General features: G+C 45.1%; 1 protein-coding gene across 7 annotated transcripts in view; it reads left to right on the top strand.

Annotated features, from left to right (window-relative positions):
* Nucleotides 1-26,905, top strand: part of Septin11 (septin 11) — an 87,647-nt gene that overhangs the window by 38,557 nt on the left and 22,185 nt on the right. For all 7 annotated transcript variants that reach the window (XM_055595693.1, XM_055595649.1, XM_055595684.1 and 4 more), the window contains exons 2-5: nt 6,640-6,754; nt 15,967-16,162; nt 22,578-22,764; nt 25,755-25,916. In XM_055595693.1, coding sequence (XP_055451668.1) covers nt 6,640-6,754; nt 15,967-16,162; nt 22,578-22,764; nt 25,755-25,916 — 660 coding nt within the window. The remainder of the gene's footprint in view (nt 1-6,639; nt 6,755-15,966; nt 16,163-22,577; nt 22,765-25,754; nt 25,917-26,905) is intronic.

The following is a 26,905-nucleotide window of genomic DNA, read 5'->3' as shown; positions in this document are numbered from 1 at the left end:
GCCTACTTAGGATTCAGAAGTACTTGTACATGTTTCTACATACAGTAGGTAGGCTGGCGAACTTACTTGAATTGAAGCCTGAGCAATTACACAAGTTACAAACTTGAAGCATCCCTTCCTTATTTTCAATTTTTTTTTACCAACTCAGCGTTCCCCACCACCACTGTACTGTTCCACAGTTACAGATGCTGTTTCTCACCAGCAGATCCTTGGCCCTTAGCAGTAGCCTATGCACAAGGTAGGAAGGACTCAATAAGCATCTTATACCGTTGTGGCCAACTCACCAGCATCCACTTGCCTGACACATTCCACAGGGTAGAAGTGCTTTGTTGTTTCACTTGATGTTTAGCATGGAGTCTAGCACACATTGCTACTCAGTGTAAATCAGGCCAGGTGAATAAAAACATCAATAAAGATTCTCTTTGTTGGACTGAAACAATAAATTATCAACCTTATTTATTGTCAGATTCCTCACAACAGATAACCAACTCACACGGGTCTTTTTCAAAACACTGAAAGACTGCAGACACAGGAAATGTTAGAAGGGATAGTTGCAGCAGGACATTTGTGAAGACTGTGGACGGAGCATTCTCTGCCCTTTCTCCCCACTTCCTCCTTCCCTTCTTACCTCCTCCCTCCTCTCTCCCTTCTCCATTCCCCTCCTCCTCAGCCTTCCCCCTCCCTTCTCCCCTTCTTATACTTCTTCCCTGTCCCTCCACCATTCCTGAGATCTGACCATACAGTTTTGACTAATTGATAATTGTTGCAGAAAAGCAGAAACGAAAAGTTCAGGTGGAGGAATGCGCACACACAACACACACACACACACACACACACACACACACACACACACACTTCTATTGGTTTTAGTTCCCCAGGATGGCCGATAGACTCTCCAATCATCGTCTCTTGTAAAGAAGCTGTCTTGATCTGGCTATGGGGACTGCTGTCTGGAGTTTGTCCCATATTGCCATTTCTTAAGCAAGCGACAGCTTTGGTCTTGAGCACCTCTGATTTCCATACAAAGGAAACCTTAGAATTGGCGCTAGGACCAGAGACTTTAGAGGAGTCTTTGGCTAAGTCACATGACTTAACAGATGGAAAAAGTAAGTCTCAGGATTACTTAAGCATCTTGGATCACCCTGATTTACTGTGCACAAACAGAGGCTATGACAAGAATTTAATCACTATATCTTGTACACAAAAATTATGTGTCAAATAAAAAATATATATGTGTAAGAGGAGGAAGCCATTCTTGACCTTAAAGGTAAAGATTATCTTGCTTTCATAGTTTTGTTTTAATGATAACAAAACATTTCCTTGGCAACGCTCTCTTTTGCTTCCGCCCCCTGATAAGGATCAGAGGGCACAGGCTAGTTTACTAACCACAGCTGATGCAGAACAGTTTGGTTCTTAAAGTAAAATAACGGGGTATCACTTGGTATGTGGAGAATAGAGTCCATCTGGGCGCGCCGAGCTTGTTAATTTGGAGTCTGGGATGGATTAAAATAGAAGCTGGAGTGAGGGTGGGGAATGCAGAACGCCTTCCAGCTCTGGAGGCTGCTGATGTTGTTAAACGTGGCTTCTGCGAACAGGAATGCATGCTCCATGTCCCCCCAACTTTGTAACCGAGCTTCCTCTCTGACGGTGGGTAGCCCTCCAGGCCAGAGTCCTCAGCCTCTCTTCTACTTTCGTTTTGTTCACTCTCTGCCCTTCTCAGGGTGGTTTTAATTTATTTTTTAACTTAAGAGCTTGGTGGATCAGTTTTTCCTGCAACGTCTAGCAGCAGTCACGGAACTAATTCATTTCAGATTGTAGAATTGGAGTTGTCTTTCCTCCCTTTCGCCTCACTTGGGGAAAGGAAACTCATAAGGACCATTAAATGCAACCCTGCCAAGTGCTGCATTTTTATTGCTGACAGAACAAAGACTGAAAGCAAGTAGGAAACAGAGGTGAGATTCAAACCCACGTCTGCCCACTCTGGGCGTTGGTCATCCTGCTCTGTTTAAGTACAACATGGACCTGTGGAATAGAGAGGCATTCAGAACAGGCTGTTGACACACATTCTTTTGTTTATTTATTTATTCTTATGTATATGAATGCTCTATCTGCATGTGCACCTGCACACCAGAAGATGGTTGTGAGCCACCATGTTGTTGCTGGGAATTGAACTCTGGAAGAGCAGACAGTGCTCTTAACCACTGAGCCATCCCTCCAACCCAACACACATCCTTATATAAGCTGGCTTGTAATTGTCTCAGTCAGCTGAGCATCTTTTAAAAACTTTCAGACTAGAAACTTTAGGGTGTACGTTCATTGCCAAGAGACATCTTTGACACTGGTAGCTGTCACCTAGAAATGCCCCCTGCAAGATGCCCCCAGTCTCACTAATGTATTCAGGGGAGCTCCAATAGGTGCCCCAAATTTCTATAGCCAAAAGCTACTTCCCCTTGTCCCTCTGTTAAGATGGTATTTATCAGTTTTATCCTCAATATAATTCTATTTAGTATGACCTGTTTTTGTTGCAACATTGTAAAACTTCTTAGGGCTGGGAACAATGTTTATCAATGAACAGCAAAATAACACACTTCTACTTTAGTGATTTTGGTAGCATTTTGGCGGGGGACTAAGTAATTACATGCAAGAAGACATATTCTGAAAAGAGAAAAATGAAATAGTCAAATTTAAAACTGGCTTTTTGTACAGTCAAGTTCGGGCGCAGGTCCACTCAAGATGAAGTGGGCTGTGGAATTCATTTAATATGAAATTTTCAGCAAATAGATTAGCAAGGGGAGTGTTACATCATTTAAGGTCTTCTACTTATTTACTTAGTGGCTTCACATTGCTACTTTTGTTTCAGAAATGGTTAAAACTAAGCCTTCTATTACAGGCTTCATGTGCCATGGCTGTAGAAACCAAAATGTGTTGGCATTGCCAGGTTGGTGAAAATATACAGGGAATGGATTGCCTCTTCTGATTCTCAATTTCCACCCTTTATGACTGCCAAAGTACTAAGGTTTTAGAGATTTTTTTTTTTCTTCTCTTAACATATTGGATATCTATAATAGCTGAAAGCATAACATTCTAGTCGAGGCTACCTGGCAGCATCACAGATCACCCTGCCTGCGCGGGCGAAGGTTAAGTGCAAGGCCTCTGGCTCTAGATGCTGACTCCTTGTAATTCAACTCTCTACCTCTCAGCTTGTGCAGCCTTGGGTAAACAACTGCTGTGCCTCCGTTTCCTCACTTACAAGTTGAACTTGGGTGATCATAGCTACTTCATGCAATTGTTAGGAAAACAGCATCAGTTTGTTTCTGTTTAAGGCACTTCCGGAACATTAGCTGCTAAAACATAATAGTTACTATGATCAGAGAATATAAGAGGTTTGTTTTCACTGGAAAGGGAAATGTTTATTCAGCATTCCCCAAGATTTCATAATAAAGGTAAATTTGGTAGAAATGTTCCAGTGGAGTCTGTAAGGTGCAGCCATTGGATACAAGATTAGAGGAAATGTGGATCTCTCTTGTCTAGTGGGAAGACACCTGGATTTGTCTTGGGCTTAGAAGGTGACTCATCGTGGTGTTAAGTACTTCTGGGTGAGAAGTAGGAGGTCCAGTAAGATTGGAGATTTGGACAGCCTTGAGATGGCAGGGAGTTTGGAGTGAATCGATGGATATCAAGACCCCTTTAAAACCAAGGTAGAGAGGAAGGGGTAGAGGGGAGTGGAACCAAGCCACAGAAGCCAGGGGAAGCTGTGAGAGAGGAAGTGGTAGCAATGATAAGACTTGAGAATTGAGTGGAGTTCTCAGTGGCAGGTAAATCCCAAGAAGAGAAGCAGGAAGCTCTGGGGCAGCTGGAGTTAGGGATGGGAGGATAGGATTCCAGTGCTGTATCAGCTTTCAGTACAGAGAGGAAAGCCCAAGAGAACTACCGGGAGTCAGGCTAACAACTGAGTAGTGTGGGTGGAATTTGGGAGTCATTTCCAGATGTGTGATGGTGTGGGAAGACATGCAGTGCTTTGAAACGTGGCCCTCTAGACTGGACGTTTCTTGGAGAGTGAACTCTAAGGTGGGTGCCATGGAGTGCAGGGAGAAGGACCTCATTTCAGTAGGAATTACCAGGTGACTTTGTCCCTCCAACACCTCCAGTTCTTAAGCTGGGTGAAGGACTTCCCGTTTCCCCTCTCCCCACCGCACATGGGTAGCAGCGGCTGCTCTTTCACACTGGGAAGGATCTGGCTTCAATGATAAGATTTAAAGGTGTATTTAAAATCTCATGTATTTCATAAGACAATCTAAGGACAAAGGAATGCAGCTTTAAACTCCCCAAATTTCAAGACCCAAATGTTTTGTAACTCGACAGTTTGTGTGCGGTCTTCAATGGGTATAAAAAACTACCCGGTGGGCGTGTGGGTGGCTTCTCGTGTTTTGAATAACCGTGAGAATATGAGACGCTGGGCTTTGGGCTCTGGGATAAGAACTATAATTACCGGATGCTTTCCTAGGATTGGTTTACGGGCGGATATTGGGTATCTGGAGACCCAGGAGGCCAGAATCCATAGCACCAATGCCCGTCTTCCCTCTGAAAGTTTAATTTGTGATTGGCAGTAGTAGAAGGAGCAGAGGCTTGAGTCTTTCCCTGCCGCCTCTCTGCTGTGTGACCCACCGTTCTCATGTATGACAGGACAGAAGTGAAGGCTGCTGTGATGGCTCCGCCAAGCCTAGTGTCCAGTAGCCACCGCGCAGCTGCTATGGAAACATTTCTAAATATAATCCAGGGCCAGCTTTACATGCTCCTCCCCCACGGCTCGGCGGATGTGGTAAACACCCTAAAAATACCTATAGTTTGAACCTCTGAGGTATCGGAAAGGAAGGGGCAGGCTCAGGGGCTGGAGCCAGAAGTCCAGCGCTGTTGGAAGGCTCCCTCATCCTCCAGGACCAGTGCCCACTGGGCCTGTCTGTGAGTGAAGCTGTTTGGTGTGCCGGGGCCCATGTTGCAGCACTCAAGGCAGAGCGCTCCACTCTCTGGTCTTGTATTTACTGTTGGCAGGTTTCAAGGAAACTATTCATAGCATGGACATCTGTTCTCCGTCCCATTGACTTCAATCTCACAGCTGCCACCACACAGGCGAGGGCTTGGGTTTTCGCTCTAGTTCATGAAATCGGAATTTTAGAGCTGGTATACAGTCTAGTGTTCACAAAAACTACTAAAATCTATCAGCGTTACCATTTACAGAGTCACATTTCTACGTAGTAACCATAGAAATTTGAGAATGGAGCCAGCGCTGGTTATTAGGTCGCACTCATAATCCCACAATATACAATACAAAAATAGGAGAATTTTAAAAGTCTTTCAAAATCGTTGACTAAATTTTTGTTCAAAGTCTTTCTTTTTAACTTAAAAAACAAAACTGTGGGGGTGGGGACATAGCTTATTTGGTAACGTGCCTGTTGCACAAACAGGAGGGCCTGAGTTCAGAGCCTCAGCGCCCCCATAAAAACTGAGGTTCAGTGAGAGACCCTGTCTCAGAAAGTAATGTGGAAGCCAGGCTCAATGGTGCACGTCTGTAATCCCAGCATTCTGGGAGGCAGAGGCAGGCGGATCTCTGTGAATTTGAGGCCAGCCTGGTCTACAAAGTGAGTCCAGTACAGCCAAGACTACACAGAGCAAACCTACAAAACAAACAGTGTGATTGAGGAAGCCAATGAAAACAGACCCCAGGCCTCCACACACATTCCCATACACATGTATGCACATAAAATACCACATACACACACACACCTGGGGGGGGATATGAATAAATCAGTAATTCAAACAATGAGGTTTGTTATTTCACCCAAATTCAGCATTTGAATAAAATCTGTTGGTGACATAGCCCGAGCACCGTTACTCTTGTTTCCCAGAAGGCCTGAGAAGCAGAACTTGGATACTGTAATTGTCTGCCCACTGGTGAGTTCTGCTTCTCAGGAAGAGAAAAGCTTCACTAGTTGATCTCCAATGCCCATGAGGTATGGAAATGGTCAGCCCTGTTGTCTAAGGCATGAACCTTAACGCCAATGCCTGACTGCACATACGCCCCCAAACACTGCCCCCCCCGCCTCCCCCAGTCCACCTTGAGGAGGGCCTGTGTGTGTAGAGCCTGCGTGAAGTGCCACTCTGCCCGGACAGTGAATGGAGGAGATGGACGGGCTTTGTGTGCTGAGAAGTTATAAATGCATTTCAGTGTGGTGGTTGGAGCAAAATTTCTTAGTTGTACCTCCATCAGAGCCCCGTTGTATGTCTGGACGAGTGTTTGTTTGCATGTGTAGAAAATAAGTGGAAAGTTTTTCTTGAATGATAGAAGCTATTACATTTCTTTCTTTTTTCTTTTTTTGGGGGAAGGTCACCTCATGCATATCCAACATAGGCACTTCTGAGCTCGTTTCCTGAAACTGTACACTTAATGCAAGGGCTGAAGCCCTGGGGAGGTAGTCTGCCTTTGGAGGGAGGCTGTAGAAGGAAGGGGTTCCAGAGTTGCTAGTGAAGACACCAGAGAAGGCATGGACACCAGGGCATCTCTCTCTGTCACAAGGATCGCAGAAGTGATGTCTGGTGATGTCGTTCATAGTTCCTCAAGCATTTTCTTCTCTTAAATTCCAGAATGAAGAGCTTCGAAACTTATCACTTTCTGGCCATGTTGGATTTGACAGTCTTCCTGACCAGCTGGTCAACAAGTCCACTTCTCAAGGATTCTGTTTCAATATCCTGTGTGTGGGTAAGTAAAGGCGTCACCTGTTACACAGAAGGGGAGATGGCTCTGGGAAAGGATGGCAACAGTTTAGTCCCTTTCCTCCAGTGAGGCAAGGTAATAATAATGGCTGTCCCTGCGTGGCACAGAGTTGTATTTGATAAGTGTTTTGTCGTGTTGTGGTACTATTCAAACTGTCTTTATTTTTGCCATGAGGTCATGCAGCTAGCCAGTCTCATATTGATATAAAACATTTATCTTAATTTTTTTATGGAGAGGAGGAGCTAGACCCCATTTAGACTATAGGAAGTTGAAGGAACTCAGTTATATATGGTAAAAAGCATTCAGAGGCCTGCAAGCCAGGAGTTCTCAAACTGTAGGTCGTGACCCTTTCAGGGGTCATTTGACCCTTTCACAGGGGTCTCCTAAGACCATTGGAAATATCAGACATTTATTATGATTCATAACAGTAGCAAAATTACAGTTATGAAGTAGCAATGAAAATAATTTTATTATTGGAGGTTACCACATCTTGAGGATCCGTGTTAAAGGGCCCGGCAGCCTTAGGAAAGGCTGAGAACCACTGCTTCAAGCAGTATGTTCTTAGCGTCTTTGATCTCTTCCTATAAATGTCACCTCCCCAGAAGCCTTCTAAAGACTCATTAAGTCAGAGTTAAAATGGCTCTGACACTTTGGGGGGGGGGGCTTTTGCTCTCAGGACAGAAGAAAAAACTTCCAGGGTTCTATTTTGAATGTGACCTGCGGTTCTTAAACTGGGTTCTAAATTTGACCTTCCTTTTATTCCTCATAGACAAATGGAGACATTTGAAGTGATCTGATTAGCTCGAGCATGCAGACACCATTCCACCAAAACCCAGGTCACCTTTGGCCTGGGGAGTTTTCTTCCCCTCTCTAGATAACGAAGAGAAATGTAGAAAAAGGGTGGCAGGCAAGAAAATCAAGATATGAATCTATTACTATCTTGATGCAAGAACAGTCCTGAAACAGCCATCATACCGAAGAGCAGTGTGGTGATCTGTGCTGTGGTGTCTTATAGCCACAGGCTCCTTTGCATATTCTTCAAGGCATCACCTTGATGTCATGTGGCCAGGTGAACCATCCCCCATCTAAAGCTGGCAGAATGTGCTGGGCTGATTTCTCTCCTAAGTGAAACAGTAAAACCGGAAGGTTTGCCCTCCGTATGAGAAGCACACTGGCTTACCCGGAGGAGGCGCCGTAGGGGAGCACTGTTGTCCTTTCTCAGGAGCCTGCTGCACGTAGCTGATACGCAGGCCATCTGAAAGTCAGCAGTGTAGCCAGTGCTCTGGCCCAGCCTGTGCTCTGGCACTATGTTTCAAGCCTTGGAAAAGAGAATGCCAATGCCAGGAAAGACCTGGCTAGAGCAGCCATCCTGAGCTTCCCCGTCTCCTGATGTGCAAACCTTTTGATACTCAACAGGGCCCTCCCGAGTTACAGCCCGTCCTACAGGATGGCATAAATGAGTTGCCCTTTGGCGTGTGCTCATCACAGTGCAGGGCAGTTCCTCATTAGTGTAGCAGTTCTCTGGTTTTGTATTGAAAAGTGTGTTAAATTATAATTCTGGGCCAGTTACTATTCTGACTTCACCCCCAAGCCTCCCTAGTTCCCTTTCAGAAACTGGCTTCGTGAGCTGCTCAGAGAGCTGCGCTCTGCCTCCTGTGCTGTAGCGGAGAGCTATGCCACGCGATTGGGCAGGCTCTTGAGTACATGGCATGCACTGGCTCAGAGGCTGGCCCCTCATGGTAAATGGTACAATTCTGACACAGCCTGGATTTCCTTATGTTAATGCTCTCCTGTTAGATTTAGCTTCTGTCATGCTGCCTTTCCTGGAAAAGTAGTAATACCATGGGCCGTTTGCTTCCGTTCGTAAGTGCGGCTTCTCAAAGTAATTAACGTAATGTGTGCTTATTATTACTTTTCACTCCATAATAAACACTGGATATATTTCTAAGACGGGGTATGTAATGCTCCAGATTTCCCAGATTTCCTTTGGAATCTGCACAGTTTGGCTGTGATTTGAGTCTCTTCCCTGAGCTTTCTTTTGTGTGCTGGGGACCTGGCCTTGGCGGCATTGCTGAGACATGGTGGGACCTCTAATAATGGGGCGCTTGTGAAAGAAGCTTAGCCTTTGTCTTCAGAAGGGATTCAGGTGGCTCTCCTGGGTCCCCGGGGCTGAGAGGGCAGTAATAGAAGGCTCATTCTGGCCATTTCCAAGCTGCTGGCCTCCCGTCTGGCCATGAGCTCTCATGTGTGTCCCTCATACATGTTGTCATGCCACCTGCCCTTAGGTCCTCACTAGCACCAAACTGGGGCTGGCCCCATGCCTCCAAACCTCCACACATGTGAACTAAGCCAACTTCCTCTCTGTAAAATGACCCTGGCTGAGGCCTTTCATTATAGTAACAAAATCTGACCGATACAGGCCTCTTTGTTAAGAAGCAAAATGAATTCTCTGGAAGCTAGGAGCGTCCAGCATTAAATACTAGCACATCAGAAGCGAGACACATCAAAGCTCTTTACTGCAGGTGTTTTACAGCAATAACAACAAGAACAGGCTCCCGTTACCGGTCAAGGATTTTTAAAGTAAAAGCTTATTAGAAAATGCTCTTTCAAAATATTGGCCAATCAAAATATTTGGCGAACACATGGAGGAGTAGGACTTGAGTTTCTCTGCTACTTTTCATCCTACCCTGTCTATTGCAATTTTTACACGGTGTACCTACCCATGAAGCATCATTTTACTTTTTCTTCTTCTCTAATTGATTTCTTGAGACAAGATCTCACCACGTAGCCTTGGCTGGCCTAGACCAGGCTGGCCATAAACTCGGCGATCTGCTGCCTCTGCCTTCTGAGTGCTGGGATTAAAGAAAGTAAAGATTTACTTTCTTGTGGTTAAGGGTTCAGTAAAAGTTATGATTCCATTAACGAACCTTCTTTTTGTTTTTGTTTTAATCAAAAGGCTATGGAATCATAATTTTGTTTTGTGAGCTGAAAGCAGAGAAAATAAATGAGGGTGGAAACTGACCTTGACATGAGCTTAGTCTGGCTTTAGAGCTACCGTGTTGGCTGTCTGCTGCTAGAAGCCACTGATGTTGAGTCCCAGGAATAATGGCAAGGAAGAAGGATCAGTTTCCGCCTACAGGGTGAGACCCTGAGTTAATGGCTCCCCTCTCCATCTTGCTTACGCTAAGTCACTCCCACCCCCGACTCTTGCCAGATTGCACTTTACTTTAAATAAAGCCTTTCGTTTTCTACAGCCTTTCATTTTTTAGCAACTAGTCTTCAGTTCTTATTTAACCTTTTGTCACAATTTTAGGTTTTTATACCTCATTCATTTTCCAAAATGATGATGGTTCTTTCAGAGGTCCTTTTCCACATTCATCCGTCTAAGTGTCAATTCTTAAGAACACACAAGCTGAATGAGCTGCTGTAATGTCCTTGCCTTGAGGAACCTGTAAGCAGCTTTATTTTATCTGGTTTCTTACACCTTTTCTCCCTTCTCCACCCCAATCCGTTCTAATATCAGGTATGAGAGAAAGGTTAGTGTGGAGAGGGGCATAGTTCTCTTTGGCTACTTCCTGGTGTTTAGGTTGTTGGGTTCCTTGGGGTAAGTATAGTCTTTGTTTCAGGACATCTCCAACTTCTTCTTGTCAAACTGCATCAACAGCGGCCAGGAAGGGAGGCGGGGAAGCAGCATTCTTCTTTCTTGGAGGCCCTCTCCACCCAGCTCTCTCTGTGTCTTGGCATTTAGTGCCTCTCCAGAGTCCTAGGAATTAAACTATCTGCAGATGACAAAAAGCTCTTCTCAGAGCCCACATGAGGCAAATAGTCTGCTGCTGTGGACAATCTGAATCAGCCCCATTTCCCACACCTGCGATTAAAACCCAAACCATGTTTATGTAACATAACTGAGTTTTTAAAGACACTAAAATGTCTACTACAGGAACCAGTTAGAAAGAAGTGTCAGTCAGTAATATATTTTGAAAATGGATTTTTTTTTTTTAAAGTCAAACAATTGTTTTGGGGGGGGATGAGAGGTGAGGACATAGACAAGTTTAAAATTGCTTCGGCTCACGCAGGGAGGTAGGGGCAGGTGGATCTCTGTGAGTTCGAGGCCAACCTCGTCCAAGAAGTGAATCCAGGATAGCCAAGGCTACACAGAGAAACCTTGTCTCGAAAAACAAAAAGAAAAGAAATTGCTTAGCCAAGTCTGCGCTGTCACATTACAATCAGATCTTATGCACCTTGGCCCCACTTTTCCCCAGGGAAGGCTATGTTACAGCTAGTAGGATAAAATGATTGAAGACAAAGTGAACCCCAGAAAATAAGGGGAAGCCCAGGGTAGAATCACAGCTCAAGGCCTGTTGCCGGGCTTGTCTGCAACAGTTATCGTAGTATAAAGCCAAACACAAGTTTAAAAGTGTAATGTGTGACAGATTTATTAAGTAAAACAAACAAACAAACAAAACAAAAAACAAAAAAAAAATTGCTTCAGACAAAAATCACCTAAATTTTTTCAAATGGATTTTTTAAAATAGAGGTGGATGTTGTGCTGAGGGTTTAGGAGCATCCCATAAGTACAGTTAGCAGAAATGACATGGCATCACGTCACGTGGTCTTTTAAATCCCCTTGCAGATTGGCGGAATGATGCTTAAGTGTTTCATCAAAGGCCAGTGTGTGAGGAGTAATAACATGGCTTTCAGCTGTCTGATTACCCAACTCTGTCCAAGAATAAATTCTCTGTATTTTTTTTTTTTTTTCCAGAGACACAGTTTCTCTGTGTAGCCTTCGATGTCTCAGACTCACCTGTCTACCAGGCTGGCCTTGAACTCACAGAGATCCATCTGTCTCGGCCTCCCAAGTGCTGGGATTACAGGCGTGTGCCAGCACACCAGGCTAAACTCTCAGCTTTTTAACGGAGGCACGCAGACTCTTGTGCATAGCCTTGGCAGATAAGAGCAAAGGGTCGTACTCGGCTCTGGCTGTTTGTAATGTTCGCCGAAAGCTGGGGGCTGAAGTGAGCCTGTGAGTTAAACCAAAGGGAGGGACAGAGATGTGAGTGAACTTCAGGTTCACCATCATTGGCAGGAGCTGCGGAGAGCGCCCCACCGCTGGCTTCATTTGCTCCAGCAGGTGGGGCTCAGGTGGGTGGAGCTCAGGTGGGTGGGGCTCAGTGGGTGGAGCTCAGTGGGTGGAGCTCAGGCAGCAACACTCGGAAAAGCCCGCCAAAGTTACAAATCTCTGTTAAAGGATCACCCGCAGGAAGGTTTCGACTTTCTGTTAGCATTAACAAAGGCCTCTGTGCCTGCTGCAAAGCTGGTGTCAGTCATTGCTTTTCTAATGATGTCATTATGTGTTTGGAGGGAAGCTGGGGCCTGTACCTAATTTTTTAACAGAAGGATACGGCAGGCTGGAGGAGGTTGCGACTCTTCAAGATAAATACAAGGACTCCACTCCCACCCCCTCAGAGTTTACCAGTGGTTCTCTGTGGGGTTGTGAACCCCTTGGAGGGGGTTTGCAGATCATATATTTACATTATAATTTGTAACAGCAAAATTACAGTTATATAGTAGCAACAAAAATAATTGTATGGGTTCTATAACATGAAAAAAAATTTTTTTTTTCTTTTTAGAAACCTTATTAAAGGGTTACAGCATTGGGAAGGTAGGAAACCCCTGGCGTAGACAGAAGGTTCGAAAGCCAGTACACTGAAAATCTCCTCTATGCCAGGTGTGGTTGTGTGGGCCTCTCAGCCTCACACTTGGGAGGCAGAGGCACAAGATTGCACGTTTGAGGCTTACCTGGGCTGCATGGTAAGTTCAAGCCCAGCCTAGGCAATAAAGCAAGACCTTGTCCAACCAACCAAACAAAACAAGGGATAGCCAGGTGTGGTGGCACATGGTGGGCCTAGTACTCTAGAAGGCAAAGGCCAGCAAATCTCTGTGAGTTTAAGGGCACCCAGGGCTACACAGTGAGACCCTGTCTCAAAAATAAGGACAAACAAGACGACAGCTGAAGAGCAGTGAACTAAGCGTCTGGCTTGTAGTGAGTCACAGGGCACTTGTGTAGCCTGAACAATACCCCAAACCTGCGTGAAGGCAAACCCCCGAAGTTCCGTGGCCCCTTTTACTCCAGCTGTCGTTTTCCACCAACCGCGTTTGGTGAATCACACTGCCGCAAGCTGTGTTGCCGAGTCTGATTACAGCTCTTAAAAGCACGGAACTAAGACCTGGAAATGTAGAAGAAAGTTTTTTTTTTTTTTAAATCACCTGAGTAACTATGCCATAAGTAGGTCCAGAATGCTAATGGTTCACGATCTCCTCCTTTACGTAAACAATCATCAAGCATGCCATGTCTCCTTACGTGATGGATGCTGTTCCCAGTTCACAAGCACTTACGTCATTCTCATGAGGAAAAGGAGATAGTCATTTCAGGCTCAGCTACCCTAGAACCCTTGCCTTGGGAATGGAAGTTTTGTTGCTGTCCTTGGGGAAAGATGAGAGAGGAGTAGGTCTCTCCGGACAACCTTTGGCTCAGGGGAGATTGTGGGGTGGTGGGGGACTCCGTTTTCCTCTTCACCACTGTCCTGCAGTACGGGGCAGATAGCCCTCATACAACATGTGCTCGCAGTGGTAGGCTGCTGCCTGCTAGGGTCCGGGTTTCTCAAGGGAAGAATCCTCTTTCTTCTGTGTCCATCACACAATCATTTTGCTTTGCCCATAGCTAATTTGTGAGGACGTGAACCATTGCTGTGGGCTCGGGAAGAGCCACTCTATAAGAAGTAGACTGGCTTATATTGTTTTTATACTAGTTCATGAGAGGCATGTGTATCACACACACACACACACACACACACACACACACACAAGCATATTCAGGAACGAAAGGAAGATCAAACTCAATCTCAAATACGGTCCAGCCAGACACTTCAGAGCCATCTGAGATGACACTCAGGCTATAACTGAGGTGCAGTTGGTCAATGTCCATTTTTGTTCACCCTGTCATCCCTGCACCTATACTCATCAGCACAGTAGGTACACAAACACTACCTTTATAACTCAGTTTCTAGGATTTTGCCCTCGCGTATTGGTCTGTTCTCTTCTGTTTTCCCAGCCATTGCTCCTGTCTCCACTGTGGCTTCCTTGTGCTCACAGCCTTCCCTCCCTCGTCATTTCGGCCCATTTTCTTCTCTCTGTACACCTTGTCTTTTTTCACGCCGTAACAATGTGCTGACTGTCTCTCATTCAGAGAAGTTCTACTTGAATGGCCCTCATGTAGCACTACAGCAGCCAGGCCTCTGGTCACCTTGGGTCAGAAGCCAAGCTGTAGGCCAGTTTTTTGACTCCCAAGGTCATGGGGAGAAGGCATGGCCTTGTTCATAAGAAGAAGGAGGAGGCTATGGCAGGCACCTGGAGTGTAATTCCCATTTGGTTATGTTCTAGACCAGATTCTTAGATATGAGAGAATACCATATCAGCCTAGCTCATTGTTGTGTTCCTAGAACTTGGCACAGGGCTGGGTTCATAGTAGGCACTGGAAAAACACTGGCTGGATGAGGGCTGATGAGGGAGGAAATTCTATGATCTTAGATATATCAAGGACACAATGGGGAAAGGTTAAAGGGTAAGGAAAATGGACTTGAACAACTTTTTATCGAAGAAATGAATCAGTGCCTCAGTGGCCAGTCTCATGAGACTGCTCACAAGAAATAAGCCCTCCCCCAGAAAGCTCCATCCCCCTTCACTCGGACCTTGTGTTGAGAAGGAGTGATTACAACGATAGAGGTTCTAATCACTTTATTTTCTACAGAGTGAGAGATTTGCCTTAAGGCTACAAGTTCTAGAATCTCCTCTCTCCTGGGCTTCTTCCACCCAGAAAGTGAGTGCCATTTCCCTCCAGAACTGGGATGTCCAGGAACGCTGGCAGAGTTGGGCTAGGGTTGCTGAAGGGAGCTGATAGATGTTGGCACGTGTAATTGAGTCCAAGAGGACATTAGAAAAGGGCATTTCACGGCTAGTGCATCTTGTCTTTTATCTCCCCTTCTTGATAATTCAACCGCATCGGCAGGGACAAGGCTCAGTTCTTTCTAGGACTCAGCAGCTGAACCAGAGTTATGAGAAATTTTTGCTTGGTCCTAAGCTGAAGGCTTAGAATAATCCTTAGCGCATCCCGGCTTCACAATGGGCCTCCGTGTTTGATCGATAAAGCTGTTTTGGTGACCTTCCTTCTGCTTTGTGCCTAGGAGGAGACCACATCTTGACTTAAAATATCACCGCTAATCAGTAAAGTCGTTGCTCCAAGTCGTGTCTAAAATATCACAAATGGGACCACGAAATTCATGAGCTAATAAGTGTTTAGCTTGACTTCAGCTCAGCAGAGGTGAGGGAGAGAGAGAGAATGAGAATATATGTCAAGGGATTGGCAAGGACACCCAGCAATTGATGTAACAGAGTAAGAGTAAATGTAAACACTAAGACCATATAAACTAGGTTAAAACCCTGGCTCCACCACTTCGTGTTGTGACTTTAAGATACTTAGGAGCCCTAGTTAGTACTCTGCCAAGTGCACAAGCTATAATGCCTAGGTGATGAGGGAACAGGGAGTATAAATGAAAGGCTATTTGGAACTGCTCGTCTTGGGGCCGTCACACAGTAAGTACTGTGCAGCTTCAGTGGTTATTGTTATCAAAGTATTGTTTTGACACATATAAATCTTTTTTCTTTTTAACATTAAAAAGAGATAGTTTTTATCCTTGTGGTATGCAAAGTGGCCATAGGGTAAGCTCACAGGTACTAAGAGTTAAAAATGCCCCCCCTCCCCCCAAGGATCAAATCCAGGGCCTCATGTGTGCCAGGGAAGTGTTCTGCCACTGAGCTGTGTCTCCAGCTATTTCTTTTTACTTTTTATTTTGCGACAGAGTCTCACTAAGTTATTCATTGTAACCCTCCTACCACAGCCTCCTGAGCTGCTGGGATAGCAAGCCTGCACTATCAGGCTTTGTGGCTATTAGAAAATACCCTGATCCGTAAGGCAAGCCCCCTTCGACTAAATAGTCAAGGAATTTAGAGGCCTTTCTAAGGAAGTAATCCCTGGATCATCCAGAGAAAGAACCACGAGATTCACAGTGGAATTTCCAGTCACATTGCCCTCATTGCATTTTTAACCCAGTTTTGATTTTTTTTCTTTTGTGGTTATATAGGTGAAACAGGTATTGGCAAATCCACATTGATGGACACGTTATTCAACACCAAATTTGAAAGTGACCCAGCTTCTCACAATGAGCCTGGTGTGCGGTTAAAAGCCAGAAGTTATGAACTTCAGGAAAGCAACGTACGGCTGAAGCTGACCATTGTTGACACGGTGGGATTTGGAGACCAGATTAATAAAGATGACAGGTATGTATGTATGTCTTAACATTTCTGTAGCTATAGAAATGGGTTGGAGATAGAAGGCTCCATCTCAAGGAACCTCCATCACACAGAAATTTAAAGGCCTAAGAAGACTTCAAGAATTGCCAAATAGTGTCTGAATAGCAACTGGGAGGGTTAGTGGAGTCTAATGGAGGAATTTAGCTCGATTGGATGGGTTAAAGCTTCCTCCACACAGAGAATTTACCAGACTAGGCAATTTATGCTACAAAATCCTGTGTCTGTATGGGAAAATAACTCCTAATTAAAAGATAAACTGTTTTAAAAGCATTCTGGCACAGTGGATTTCGTATACCGATAGAGCTGTTCGCGGCCAGTGGATTCTTATGTAAGTCCTAAACTCTGGCTCTGATTCTTCAGGTAAGCTCGAAGCTATATTGTAAAATGCTGCAGTGAGTTTTGATTCTGTAAAGCGCACAGCCCAGTTATAAAGCCACGTAAACATGAGTCTTCTCTGTGAGTGGCTGTGTGCCCCTCCTGGAGGGAAGTGAGCGAAGCTGTTATTTCTTACATCTTGTGGGAGTGTAATGTGTATGTTACGGCAGCTCTCAGAGTCACACCTTCGCTCCTCCCAAGGTCAGCGAGCCTGCTCTTCAAGCTTAACTTCAGATGCCATAACTGTTTAAAATCCTCCATTTGTTCTCAGAGTATTACATGAGCCTCCACTCCAGAACCCCCTGCCTTAGTTTCCCTGTAGTCTAAAGGAAATGGGTGTTTTGGTTTGGTCAAACCAAGGGGAGAAAACCTAATTTCTACCACCATGCCTTATAATTTGTAGAAAACCAAGAGGCCAGGGCCAGATCATGTAGATTTCATGGTCCTTCCAGGGGTGGGGCCAGACATGGGGGCTCAGCCCTAGGGTGCACCCCTTGTCTCCATTAGACGGCCTGCCCTCTTACAAACAGATTTAAGGTAAGTACCTCAGGCCCAAAAACATTTTTGGATAACGACAGCATTATAGGACTGCCTCCTGCCTTAGAGTGATCAGTATATGCCAGTAAGTTGAGGAATGTTTTGCTTATAAGCAGTATCGGTGTTGGAGTTTTCAAAAATCCTTTCCTCAAAATGGTGTGTGTGTTTCTGTGGGTGTATTCTGTAAAGAGGAGTTTGAAACCTTTGTATGTAGGAATGTGTGTCATCCAGATACGATTTAACAATAGCTGATAGAAATAAGTCCCACAGCTTCATGGCGGAAGTAAGGTAATTCATTCTTTAGCTGAGCACTGAGGTCTGTTTTATCTGCAGAGTGCTTTAAACACTGCAGGAGATGTTGTCCTGTGATAACACAGGCAACTATTACTTGAGTGAAAGGACTTTATTTGCATACGATCAAAGTGGGGTCATTTGTACCAGGTTGGGGAGGGGACAACCAAACCCTGATGCTCCTCTGACTGTCATTGCTGCTGAAGGGACAGCCAAGATCTGACCCTCCTCTGACTTTCAGTGCCAACGTATGATGGGGAGGTTGCAGCTGAAGGCCCTTTGAATGCCAAATGGAACAAATGAGAAAATCCTGGGGACCAGAAGAAGGGCACAGGTGCATTGTGGGAGCAGGAGACAGAACCAGGAGCATCTGTTCCCCGCCTGTTGAAGACTGTGCACAGAGCAAAGCGTGTCTCTCAGCTCCTTGCTGGATAGATCTCTTCTGGGAGTTGGGGGGAATTTCATGTTTATGCATTCCCCGGCTGGATTCTTGGCTTCCCACAGGCTTGAGAACCAGCTTTCATCTAACATCTTGCTGTTGAAGCCCCACGGCCTTTCCAGCTTGCAGCCATGGCCTCAGTCCTGCCCATTTTTTCTTTTGCCTCACCCCTAGCTGAGAGCTCCGCTCAAGCTGTGGGTTCTCACTGGCCAGCAACAAGCTGCAAAACAGCAAAGCTAGCACAGTGCGGAACCCCATATCTGCATCTGGAGTCCTCTAAGACATTATCTGACTCATTTGGGTCAAATAATAGTTTCCAAGGAGACTCAGAAGAGAGGAAGTGTGATATTAACCTAACCTAGATACCAAATATTTTTTTTCCTCTTTAGTTTCTTGACAACTCTTGCATAACCTCTTTGAATGGCTTTTGTAGCACGAGACCTCAAAAGGCATTGTTGGCAACTAACTGTAAAGTTGGGTGATTTATCTAAAAATAGTTTCTGGGCAGTCTCTGCTCCCATCAAAATACTAAAAATGGAATATGCATTTTTACATCAGTGTGTAACCATATAGGATTTTCTCAAAGCTAGGATTATCTTTTTCCTATTAGGCAAGCTTTTCTGCCATAGATTGAGGCCATCAAGAGTGTCCCAGTTGTTTATAGACTTGGGACATGTCAGCATTCTTGACCCATTATCTGCCTCTGACTTGCTAGCTAGAAGGAGGCAGGAAGAGAGGGGTCTGGGAGAATTTCCCGTTATGTTTACATCTTGTTTAATTAAGTCTTCTTTGCTCTGACTATACTCATGGATGAGGGAAAGGGTCTGGAGAGGCAAGGACCAACAAAGTCTTGTGGCTGACCAGAACCAGAATAGTTCACCCACCTTTGGGAAACACCATGAACTGCAAGGTAACCAGCCTGAAAATTGTGACAAATCAGTCCACTCTGCCACAGTTGTGAAACAGCTGAAAAGTGCAGTGTTTGACTTTTTAACTCCAGGTTTTTATTCAGCTTCCTGGCAGAAGAGTCCAGAGGTAAGGAGAATGGTGTTTGGTTAACAGCAAGAGAAGAGGAAAAACAGGCTAATATTTAAATAATAGAAAATGGAGTCGGTGTCCATATAATACCATTGGCTACTGTGCAGGGATGATCATAGAAGAAACTCACGTCAAATAGTTTTTCCCTGTAATTTTAGGTCAGACACATCTCATTTCACTGTACTTTTTTAATGATTAGAAGTATATGAATAAAACACTCATTGATGAGGAATGCTCCCTCAGAAGGAAATTATGGTAAAGAATCACAACTGCTTTGTTCCCCTCCTACAAGCCTGAGAGGTATGAACTGGCCACACAGAGCACAAACAGGTGTACGTTCTTAGCATGGAAACTAACAAAAGGTTTAGGTTTTCTCTTTCTGACTATGAATGCAGAAGCAAAAGGGGTTGAGGGACAGTGGAACTTGTTTCAAGAACACTGAGCTGAAAACGCCCGCTGGCCAGCCTGTTTCCCCAGAGGAAGCTGTTTCATTGTTTCATTCCCATAATGAAACTTTAGCCTAAGGAAATCATTCTCCAAGAGTACATGTCTTTTGTTTGTTTATAATGATGTAATTTCCTCCCTCCTTTTCTTCTTTTAAAGGCCCTTTTTCTTCTTCCTCCTCCCCCTCTTCCTCCTCCTCATCTTTAAAAAACAAAACAAAACTCATACCACTTTATTGATTGGACGTTTACTTTGCTAGTGCTAGGGGATAGTTACATCTCTTACGGACTAGGCCTTCACTTAGGCTAGATGGAGGAGATTTCATTCTTGGCTGTGAAGGGGAGGGAGGCTCCATGTTGAACTCCAGGCTCCTGGCACCCACAGCCTAAGGATGACAAGGTGGGAACGAAGGGCTCCAATGGGCCATAGAAGAAGAGTTGGAAGTATCTGATAGGCAGTTGAGGGTGTGGATCTGAAGCTCAGCCGAAAGACTGGGTGGGACTGGAAGTAGAGAGCTGAGACCTGTCAGGTGGTAAAGGAAACTCAGAATAGAAATGCTTTTCCAGGGAGACTACAGAGGGAGGAAGAGAAGGCAAAGGACTGGCAGGCCTTTGGAAGCAGCCACAGAAAAGGCCTGGGGTGCAAAGAAAACAAGGGACTCAAAAACCCTGTTCTGAAAGAACCCTCCCCACACACACATGCCCAGCGGGGGTCCCCCCCCCCCCCCCCCCCCCCCCCCCCGGGCGCGCCCCCCCCCCCCCCCCCCGCCACTAGCACAGCGGCAAGAAGGGAACGCAGAAACAAGCTAGGGCTGCTCCTGAGATAAGGCAAGGACAGCCCTGCTCAGAAACGAGACAAGGATATACTGTGGGATGAGAGGTTGCCAAAGAGAGTCTAAACCCCCAGCCTGCCCCAGTGTCAGGAAACCCCAAGGCTCCGTCTCCAGACATGATGGGTGGACCTCCTTGGCCTATCCACTTCCCACAGGGTGGGGCTCAGCACCAGGGAGATGGGTACTGAAAAGGGTGTGGAGTTCTTGGGTCTTTCTCTCACTCCTTCCTTTTTTTAAAAACTCCAGCCATTTTCCTTAGATTTCCTGCATTCTTTATTTATGATATTATGAAATTATGAAATGTCTTTGCAGTGTACATCCTTTAAATCTACTATGTTATTCACTTGTCACTGTAGTTCTTTGATTAAAAAAACAAAACAAAACAGTATTTTGTTTTACCTTTTTAGAAGACAGGGCGTCTTGTAGCCCAGGCTTGTCTGGAACTTGTATAGCTGAGGCTGGCCTTGAACTTTTGATCTCCCTTCTTCTATCTGCTAGTCCTAGGATTACAAGTGTGTAGCAGGATCTGCTCAACGCATTATTTTTGCACCTGATTTGTTTATGGGGAAAGTGAAGAACAGGAAAGATTTAGTGACCTGTCCAAAGCCATGAAGCTAGTAACTAGGATGCTTGCTTTTAGTCTCGGGCACTTTGGCCTGGAGTCATGATTCTCACTCAAACTATCCCCAAATAACAAGCCTGCATATTATTATGTAATTTGTGCCTATATTTAAAAATTGAGAAATGAAAGAGAATCTTATCAATCACTATCTTTTGCATTAGGCTTTTGCAGTTCTAATTTTAATTGCTGACACATAGTCTACCTTTTTTTGTTCTTTTAAACCTGTAGAGACTCTGTTTACATTCCACAAGTGGATTACGGTCACACCATCAAAGAAGGAGCCCAGGGGGCTGTTGTTTAGTAGCTCAGTCTAGGAACGCATGCATGTGGTTCCTGCACTTGGGAGGCTGAGTCAGGAACTCCACAAGTTCCTGTTGAGCAGAGCCTAGCCTAGGCAACATAGCAAGTTCAAGGCTAGCTACAGGTCAAGACTGCCTCAAAACCCCTAAGCAAGGGGCTGGGGCAATAGCTCATTTAGTATTAAAACACATATCGAAAAGCCAAGTGCCATTGAACCAGTCTGTAATTCTAGCTCTGGAGAGGCAGCGACTGCAGAATCCCTGAGCCTCACTGGCCAGCTAGCCTAGCCTACTTGACAAGGCCTAAACCAGTATGAGACTTTGTCTCAGAAAATGAAGTAAATGGTCCTTGACAGGCAATGCCTGAGGTTGACTCCAGCCTCCGTATACACAGGTACACACACACGCACACACACAGTCCAACTCTCCGTCCTTCTCTCCCTGTTTCTGTCTCTCTCTTTCTCTAATTTTTCCTCTCCTTCCCTCCCTCCTTCCCTTCCTCCCTCCTAAACAAAACAAAGCTGTTGGCTGATTCTTCTCAGTCTTGATCATGCATCTGTTTTCTGCCACTCTCCTTAGGACATCTCCTGCCATCCTTAATGGAAGGATTTTTGGCACCCTTTTGGGGCTTTCAGTTAATTTATGGGTTCAGAATCTGGGTGTTCAAAGACTTTGAATTTCTGAAAATGGAATTGTTCACTAGAAACCAAGTTTGGAGAGAAGTAACACTGTGTGTTTCTAATAGATCTATCTCTTTGCTGCTAAAACCAAGTCCCTCTGGTTGGTTCCCCTGTAGACAGAAAGGGTTAATGGGTTTCCCCACAATTATCAACATACTTTCTGCAGAATCTATTTCTGATATGACACTGTTGATGATTTTTCATGGCCAGTTAATAGAATCATACATACTTATCCAAAACACAGTTAACTATGGCTTGGTGAGGAAGAGGAGAACACACAGTTTATGGTTAAAAGACAAAATTCCTCATACTGGAAAGAGCCTTAAATCACAGTTGCCCAGGCTTCAGTGTCTTGATGAACCTGATGGATGTGCTCAGCCTGCTTGCCTCTGTGGGGATGCGGAGGTCCAGGGAAAGCTCCTGGTCCTGGTCCTGGTCCTGGTCCTGGTCCTGGTCCTGGGGGCAGTGATACCTCAGTCTGAAATCACATACATGCTGGCTTCATTCCATGCACGATGCTAAGCAGGCGTTAGAAACTGTCAGAATCACTTTACTGAGGACCATGATCTCTTAGAGGTACTGGCTAAAGGACATTGCAAGCAGAGGCCGGAGGCACGTGAAGACTGATGTGTAGGGACCAGTACAGGTGATTGTATGCTGCTAGAACAGAGGAGTCAGGCAGGAAAGGTAAAGAACTTGGGTCCTATCTCCTAGGCAGAGTATCACCCATAATGTTGACTGAAAGACTGTTTGTAGCAACCTGCAAGAACTTTGAGAATAAAACAAAAATTGAAACTGTTTTTAAGATGATGTTCTGCATTCTAGCTATAAGCCTATTGTGGAATATATTGATGCCCAGTTTGAGGCGTACTTGCAAGAGGAATTGAAAATTAAACGTTCTCTCTTCAACTACCACGACACGAGGATTCATGCCTGCCTTTACTTCATTGCCCCCACGGGACATTCACTGAAGTCCTTAGACCTGGTCACAATGAAGAAACTCGACAGCAAGGTACTGGATACGGTCCCATCCACACTGCTTTATGTCACCATTTCTCTGAGTCCCTGGTTGTTTTCTGTGATGCGTGTAGCTGGGTTATTGTTACAGCTTGCTTTTTTCTTGGGTTACAGAGACGTCGAGTTTGGCCATGTGAGATAAGGGCCTAAAACCTCATCTGGGTGTTAGGCAAGAGAAGACAAAGCCTTCTTTTGTAGCACATGAAACTATACTTAATTCTTAAATGGGGATTGAAATATGATTATGACATTGATTTGGCCTCCTGGAGATCTCTAAAGCACTGGCTTTAATTTGAAGTTTAGAGTAAGATCAGGTTTTAATGTTTTGCCTGCTTGGGGATTAAAACTACATGTGCTTGAGATTTTAAAACCACCTGTGTCTCCACAGAAAGTAAAGACTATGTTTTATTTATTTTATGGCCCTGGGCCTGCCGTGTTTGTAAACTCCGTTTTTACAGCTCTGGAAGGAAGGGGCAGTTCAGTGCGATGAAATCTGATGTCCAATTTTATCAGTTATTAATTCAGTTTTCTGTTATGAAATAGAGTGAAAACAATATGTCCTAAAATACATGCTACAAATGGCGTCAAGAGCAACCACAGACTGAAACATGGTACATTCCCCTAGATTCTGACTTCCTTTTGCATTCAGTGGAGATTCTTACTGGATGATCAGAACCCCTAGGGTGTGTTATTGGGTACATCTCCCCCCCAAAAAAAGAAATACTGTTCACAGAGAGAGAGTGTGTTCAGTGGTCAGCCTGTCTGCCAGGCTTCTCGGGCTTCTGTGGGCAGAATGCTTTGCAGAAGGATACTCTACGGCCCTTAAATTGTTCTGTTATTAGTACTATTACTACTGCTACGACTGCCAGAGGACTCTGCAAGGATAACAGACGTTCTTCCTTACCCTGCTCAATTCTCTGAACTTTGTTCGATTCCTGGGAGTCTTGCCTTGCTGTTGACCTGGTGGGGGCAGGTCCCCTGTGGGGAGGGTTGCTCCTCTTCAGCTTTGTCCTTGGAAACAGGCAGGTCCTTCTCTCTAAGCATCATCTGTTTGTTGGGGACATTCTAAAGAAAGGCGAAGGAGGTGGCTCTCTATTTGAGAGCTGAAAGGAAAAGGAGGCCAGACAAACACAACCAACACAAACAAACCAAAAAGTCCAACTGCAAAGCAGGTTAAACTTGCAGAGAACTCGATTATGACGTTTTTGGAGAGCTAGGTAGCATCTTTCAATAAATTGCATTTAAATCATTTATAAAGATAAAGGGAAGTGTTAGGCAATTGTGATCATGTTAGAAGCACCTAAGGACCTGCCCATGTGACAGTTTGATGTTTGTGTCTACCCTGATCAGTTTGGCCAAGAAACCATGGCTGGATGTTGTTGATACCATCTCAGTCTGGAGTGTGTGCACAAGGAGTCACCAAGTACACCAGGAGGGGCTCTGCCCCTTGGCTTTTGGTCCAGCCCCTTTCTCTGTTGTCATGGATACTCCTCTTAATCAGAGGAAGTCCGAGCCCTAGAGATTTGAGAGGATTCGAGAGATATGTTGAAGACAAAGATTTTCTGTCAGCACTGTCTGTTGTTCTGGTCTGTCAGGGTTTTTTGATTTGGCCCTTGGAGAAGAAAAGCCAAAATTTCAAATGTGCCTGAAAACCCTGAAAGGTTGAGAGCTCCTGAGCTAGGCAGAGTGTAGTCTGGATACCAGATGTCCACAGCATCTCACTAAAACCTCTGTGCCTGTGAGGGAGAAGGAGAAAGTTCATCTTAATCTGTGAATTAAAACTACACGGTGAAATAAAACTTACAGACATTGTGTAGTCCTAGCACTCAGGAGGAGGTGGGAGAATCAGGAGCTCCCACCAGCCTCAGCAGAGTGAGTTTGACGCCAGCTACATGAGACCTTGAAAAGAAAAGCAGGCTGGGGCTAGAGAGATGGCTCAGCGGTTAAGAGCACTGTCTGCCCTTCCAGAGGACCTGAGTTCAATTCCCAGCAGCCACATGGTGGCTCGCAGCCATCTGTGATGTGATCTGGTGCCCTCTTCTGGTGTGCACGAAGACAGTATAACTCATATACATAAAGCAAACAAGTAAATCTTTAAAAAATATATTTAAAAGAAGAAAAGCAAACTGTGTCCTTTGGACAGGGCTAAGGGTTGCTCCTATGTTCTCAGGTGTCCAGAGCTCTTATTCCAGCATGTCTACCATTAATGCCGCCCCTTTTTTGTAATTACACCCTGAAAGTGAGCCATGCTGTTTTTGAGCGAGGGTCTCATGTAGCCCATGCCAGCCTCAGACTCTCTGTATAGCACAGCATGGCCTCCTCACCCTCCCTCCTTAGTGCTAAAATTATGTGTGTGTCACGTTGCTCAAGGTGAGCCTTGCTTTTGATACTGGACCTTTTTGTGAGATGAGAATGTCATTTGATAAAAAAAATGATCTTCAAAAGAATTAACTCTTAAGTTTGAAAAATTTAAAAACAGGTAATTTAAAATTATTATTATTGCCTTTGTTATTTTTATTTTATTTTATTTTTAATTTTTGTCTTGATACTTGAACCTCTGCGAGAAATGTTCAGGTCATCAGAAGAGAAAAAAGAGGATGCTGCCTAGCACTGATAATGCCTTGCTTCATGGGCGTGAAAAAATCAAGCTCCTGGAAGGAGCGACTGTTTTTCCAAAGAGCCGACTCACTTCCTTGCTGTCACTATTTGTCACGGGGGTAAAAGCACTTCCTTTTACTCTGTAAAGAGAGGTGGTGCAGGAGAGGAAATTACGAATAAGCATGTGGGATGTGAGGACGTCTGCGTTCGGTGGGGGGCGGGGAGCTGAGCTGCTTCTGCGGCTGAACCTCACACGTGGAAGGAAGTCTGATGGCCAGCATGGCCCGCACCCTACAGTGTTGCCCTGTAGCCTTCGCTTAATTGCCGCCCTTTCTCATTGTTCTCTTCTCTCGGGATTGCATGAGCATGGACGTGCTTCCCTTGCAGGTGAACATCATTCCAATAATTGCAAAAGCTGACACCATCGCCAAGAACGAACTGCACAAATTCAAGAGTAAGATTATGAGTGAACTAGTGAGCAACGGAGTCCAGATCTATCAGTTCCCCACAGACGAGGAAACCGTGGCCGAGATTAACGCGACCATGAGTGTAAGTTGCCAGTCAAATGGGCCAAGAGGGAGGCCTTCCGCAGAGCTGGTATAGTGGTAGCTCTGCAGAGGGCCTGGCAAAGCCTGCGCTGAGGTCCAGCTGCACTGACTCCAGCTCTGTTGTTGCTGCGAGCCATTTAACTAGCTGGTGCCTCAGTTTCCCTCACTGTCACGTGGGAAAATTAGGCAGGGTTATTTCAGCCTTCTGCCCACTCTGACTTCAATGGGGGAGTCTTCTAGGAAGGTGATAAGAGTACGGGACCTTATACAAAGCCGCTCAAAGAAAGGAGAACCCTGACTCTGCCGTTGGCAGAAATATGGCTGGCTGGCTGCCTGCCTGCCATTTGCCTCAGAGCTGCCTTCCCCTCTGTGCTGTTTCACTGGACTTTCCTGAATCAGACAGTAAACCAAAACCTGAGGGTATACTATCCACAGCAGAGAGATAAGTGAACTGTCTCAATGGTCCTTTCATTGTTCTCATGGCCAGGTCTCATCTTGCCCAAACTGGCCTCAAACTCAAGGCTGGCTCTTAACTCTTCAGCCTCTTGCCTCAGCTTCCTGAGTGCCAGGATCATAGGCATAAATCATGCAGAGATCAGTTGCCTCTTTGACCAAGCATAATTAATTTACCTATTTTGGGGAGTTATAAGTATTTTTAAAATTAGTTTTTAGGATACAAAATAATTGTTTCCAAAAATCTCTATCATTTTACTTTGCTCATACTAACCCCTACTGTGGGGAGCCGAGGAAGCCCTGACTGTGTGTAAGGAGCTTTTGAAGTCCTGTGGGAATGTGTATTGTTTGACAGGGGCCACTGTCAAAGACCGGTGCCTCAGATCCTTGGAGATGGCAATGCTGTTGACACACGCGCAAACACACACACACACCACCTCGAGGCTCAGAAGGGCGACAAAGCCTTTCTCTACTCCCAGTGTGAATGTTGACTGCATGAACAAATATGAGTGTACACCAATGACTGACTAGCGTGTG

The sequence above is a fragment of the Psammomys obesus genome, unplaced genomic scaffold, assembly GCF_907164565.1.
Source record: "Psammomys obesus unplaced genomic scaffold, mPsaObe1.curated_primary_1811, whole genome shotgun sequence".
Taxonomy (NCBI): Eukaryota; Metazoa; Chordata; class Mammalia; order Rodentia; family Muridae; genus Psammomys; species Psammomys obesus.
The sequence above is the reverse complement of the archived record's forward strand: the minus strand, read 5'-3'. Positions and strand labels throughout refer to the sequence as shown.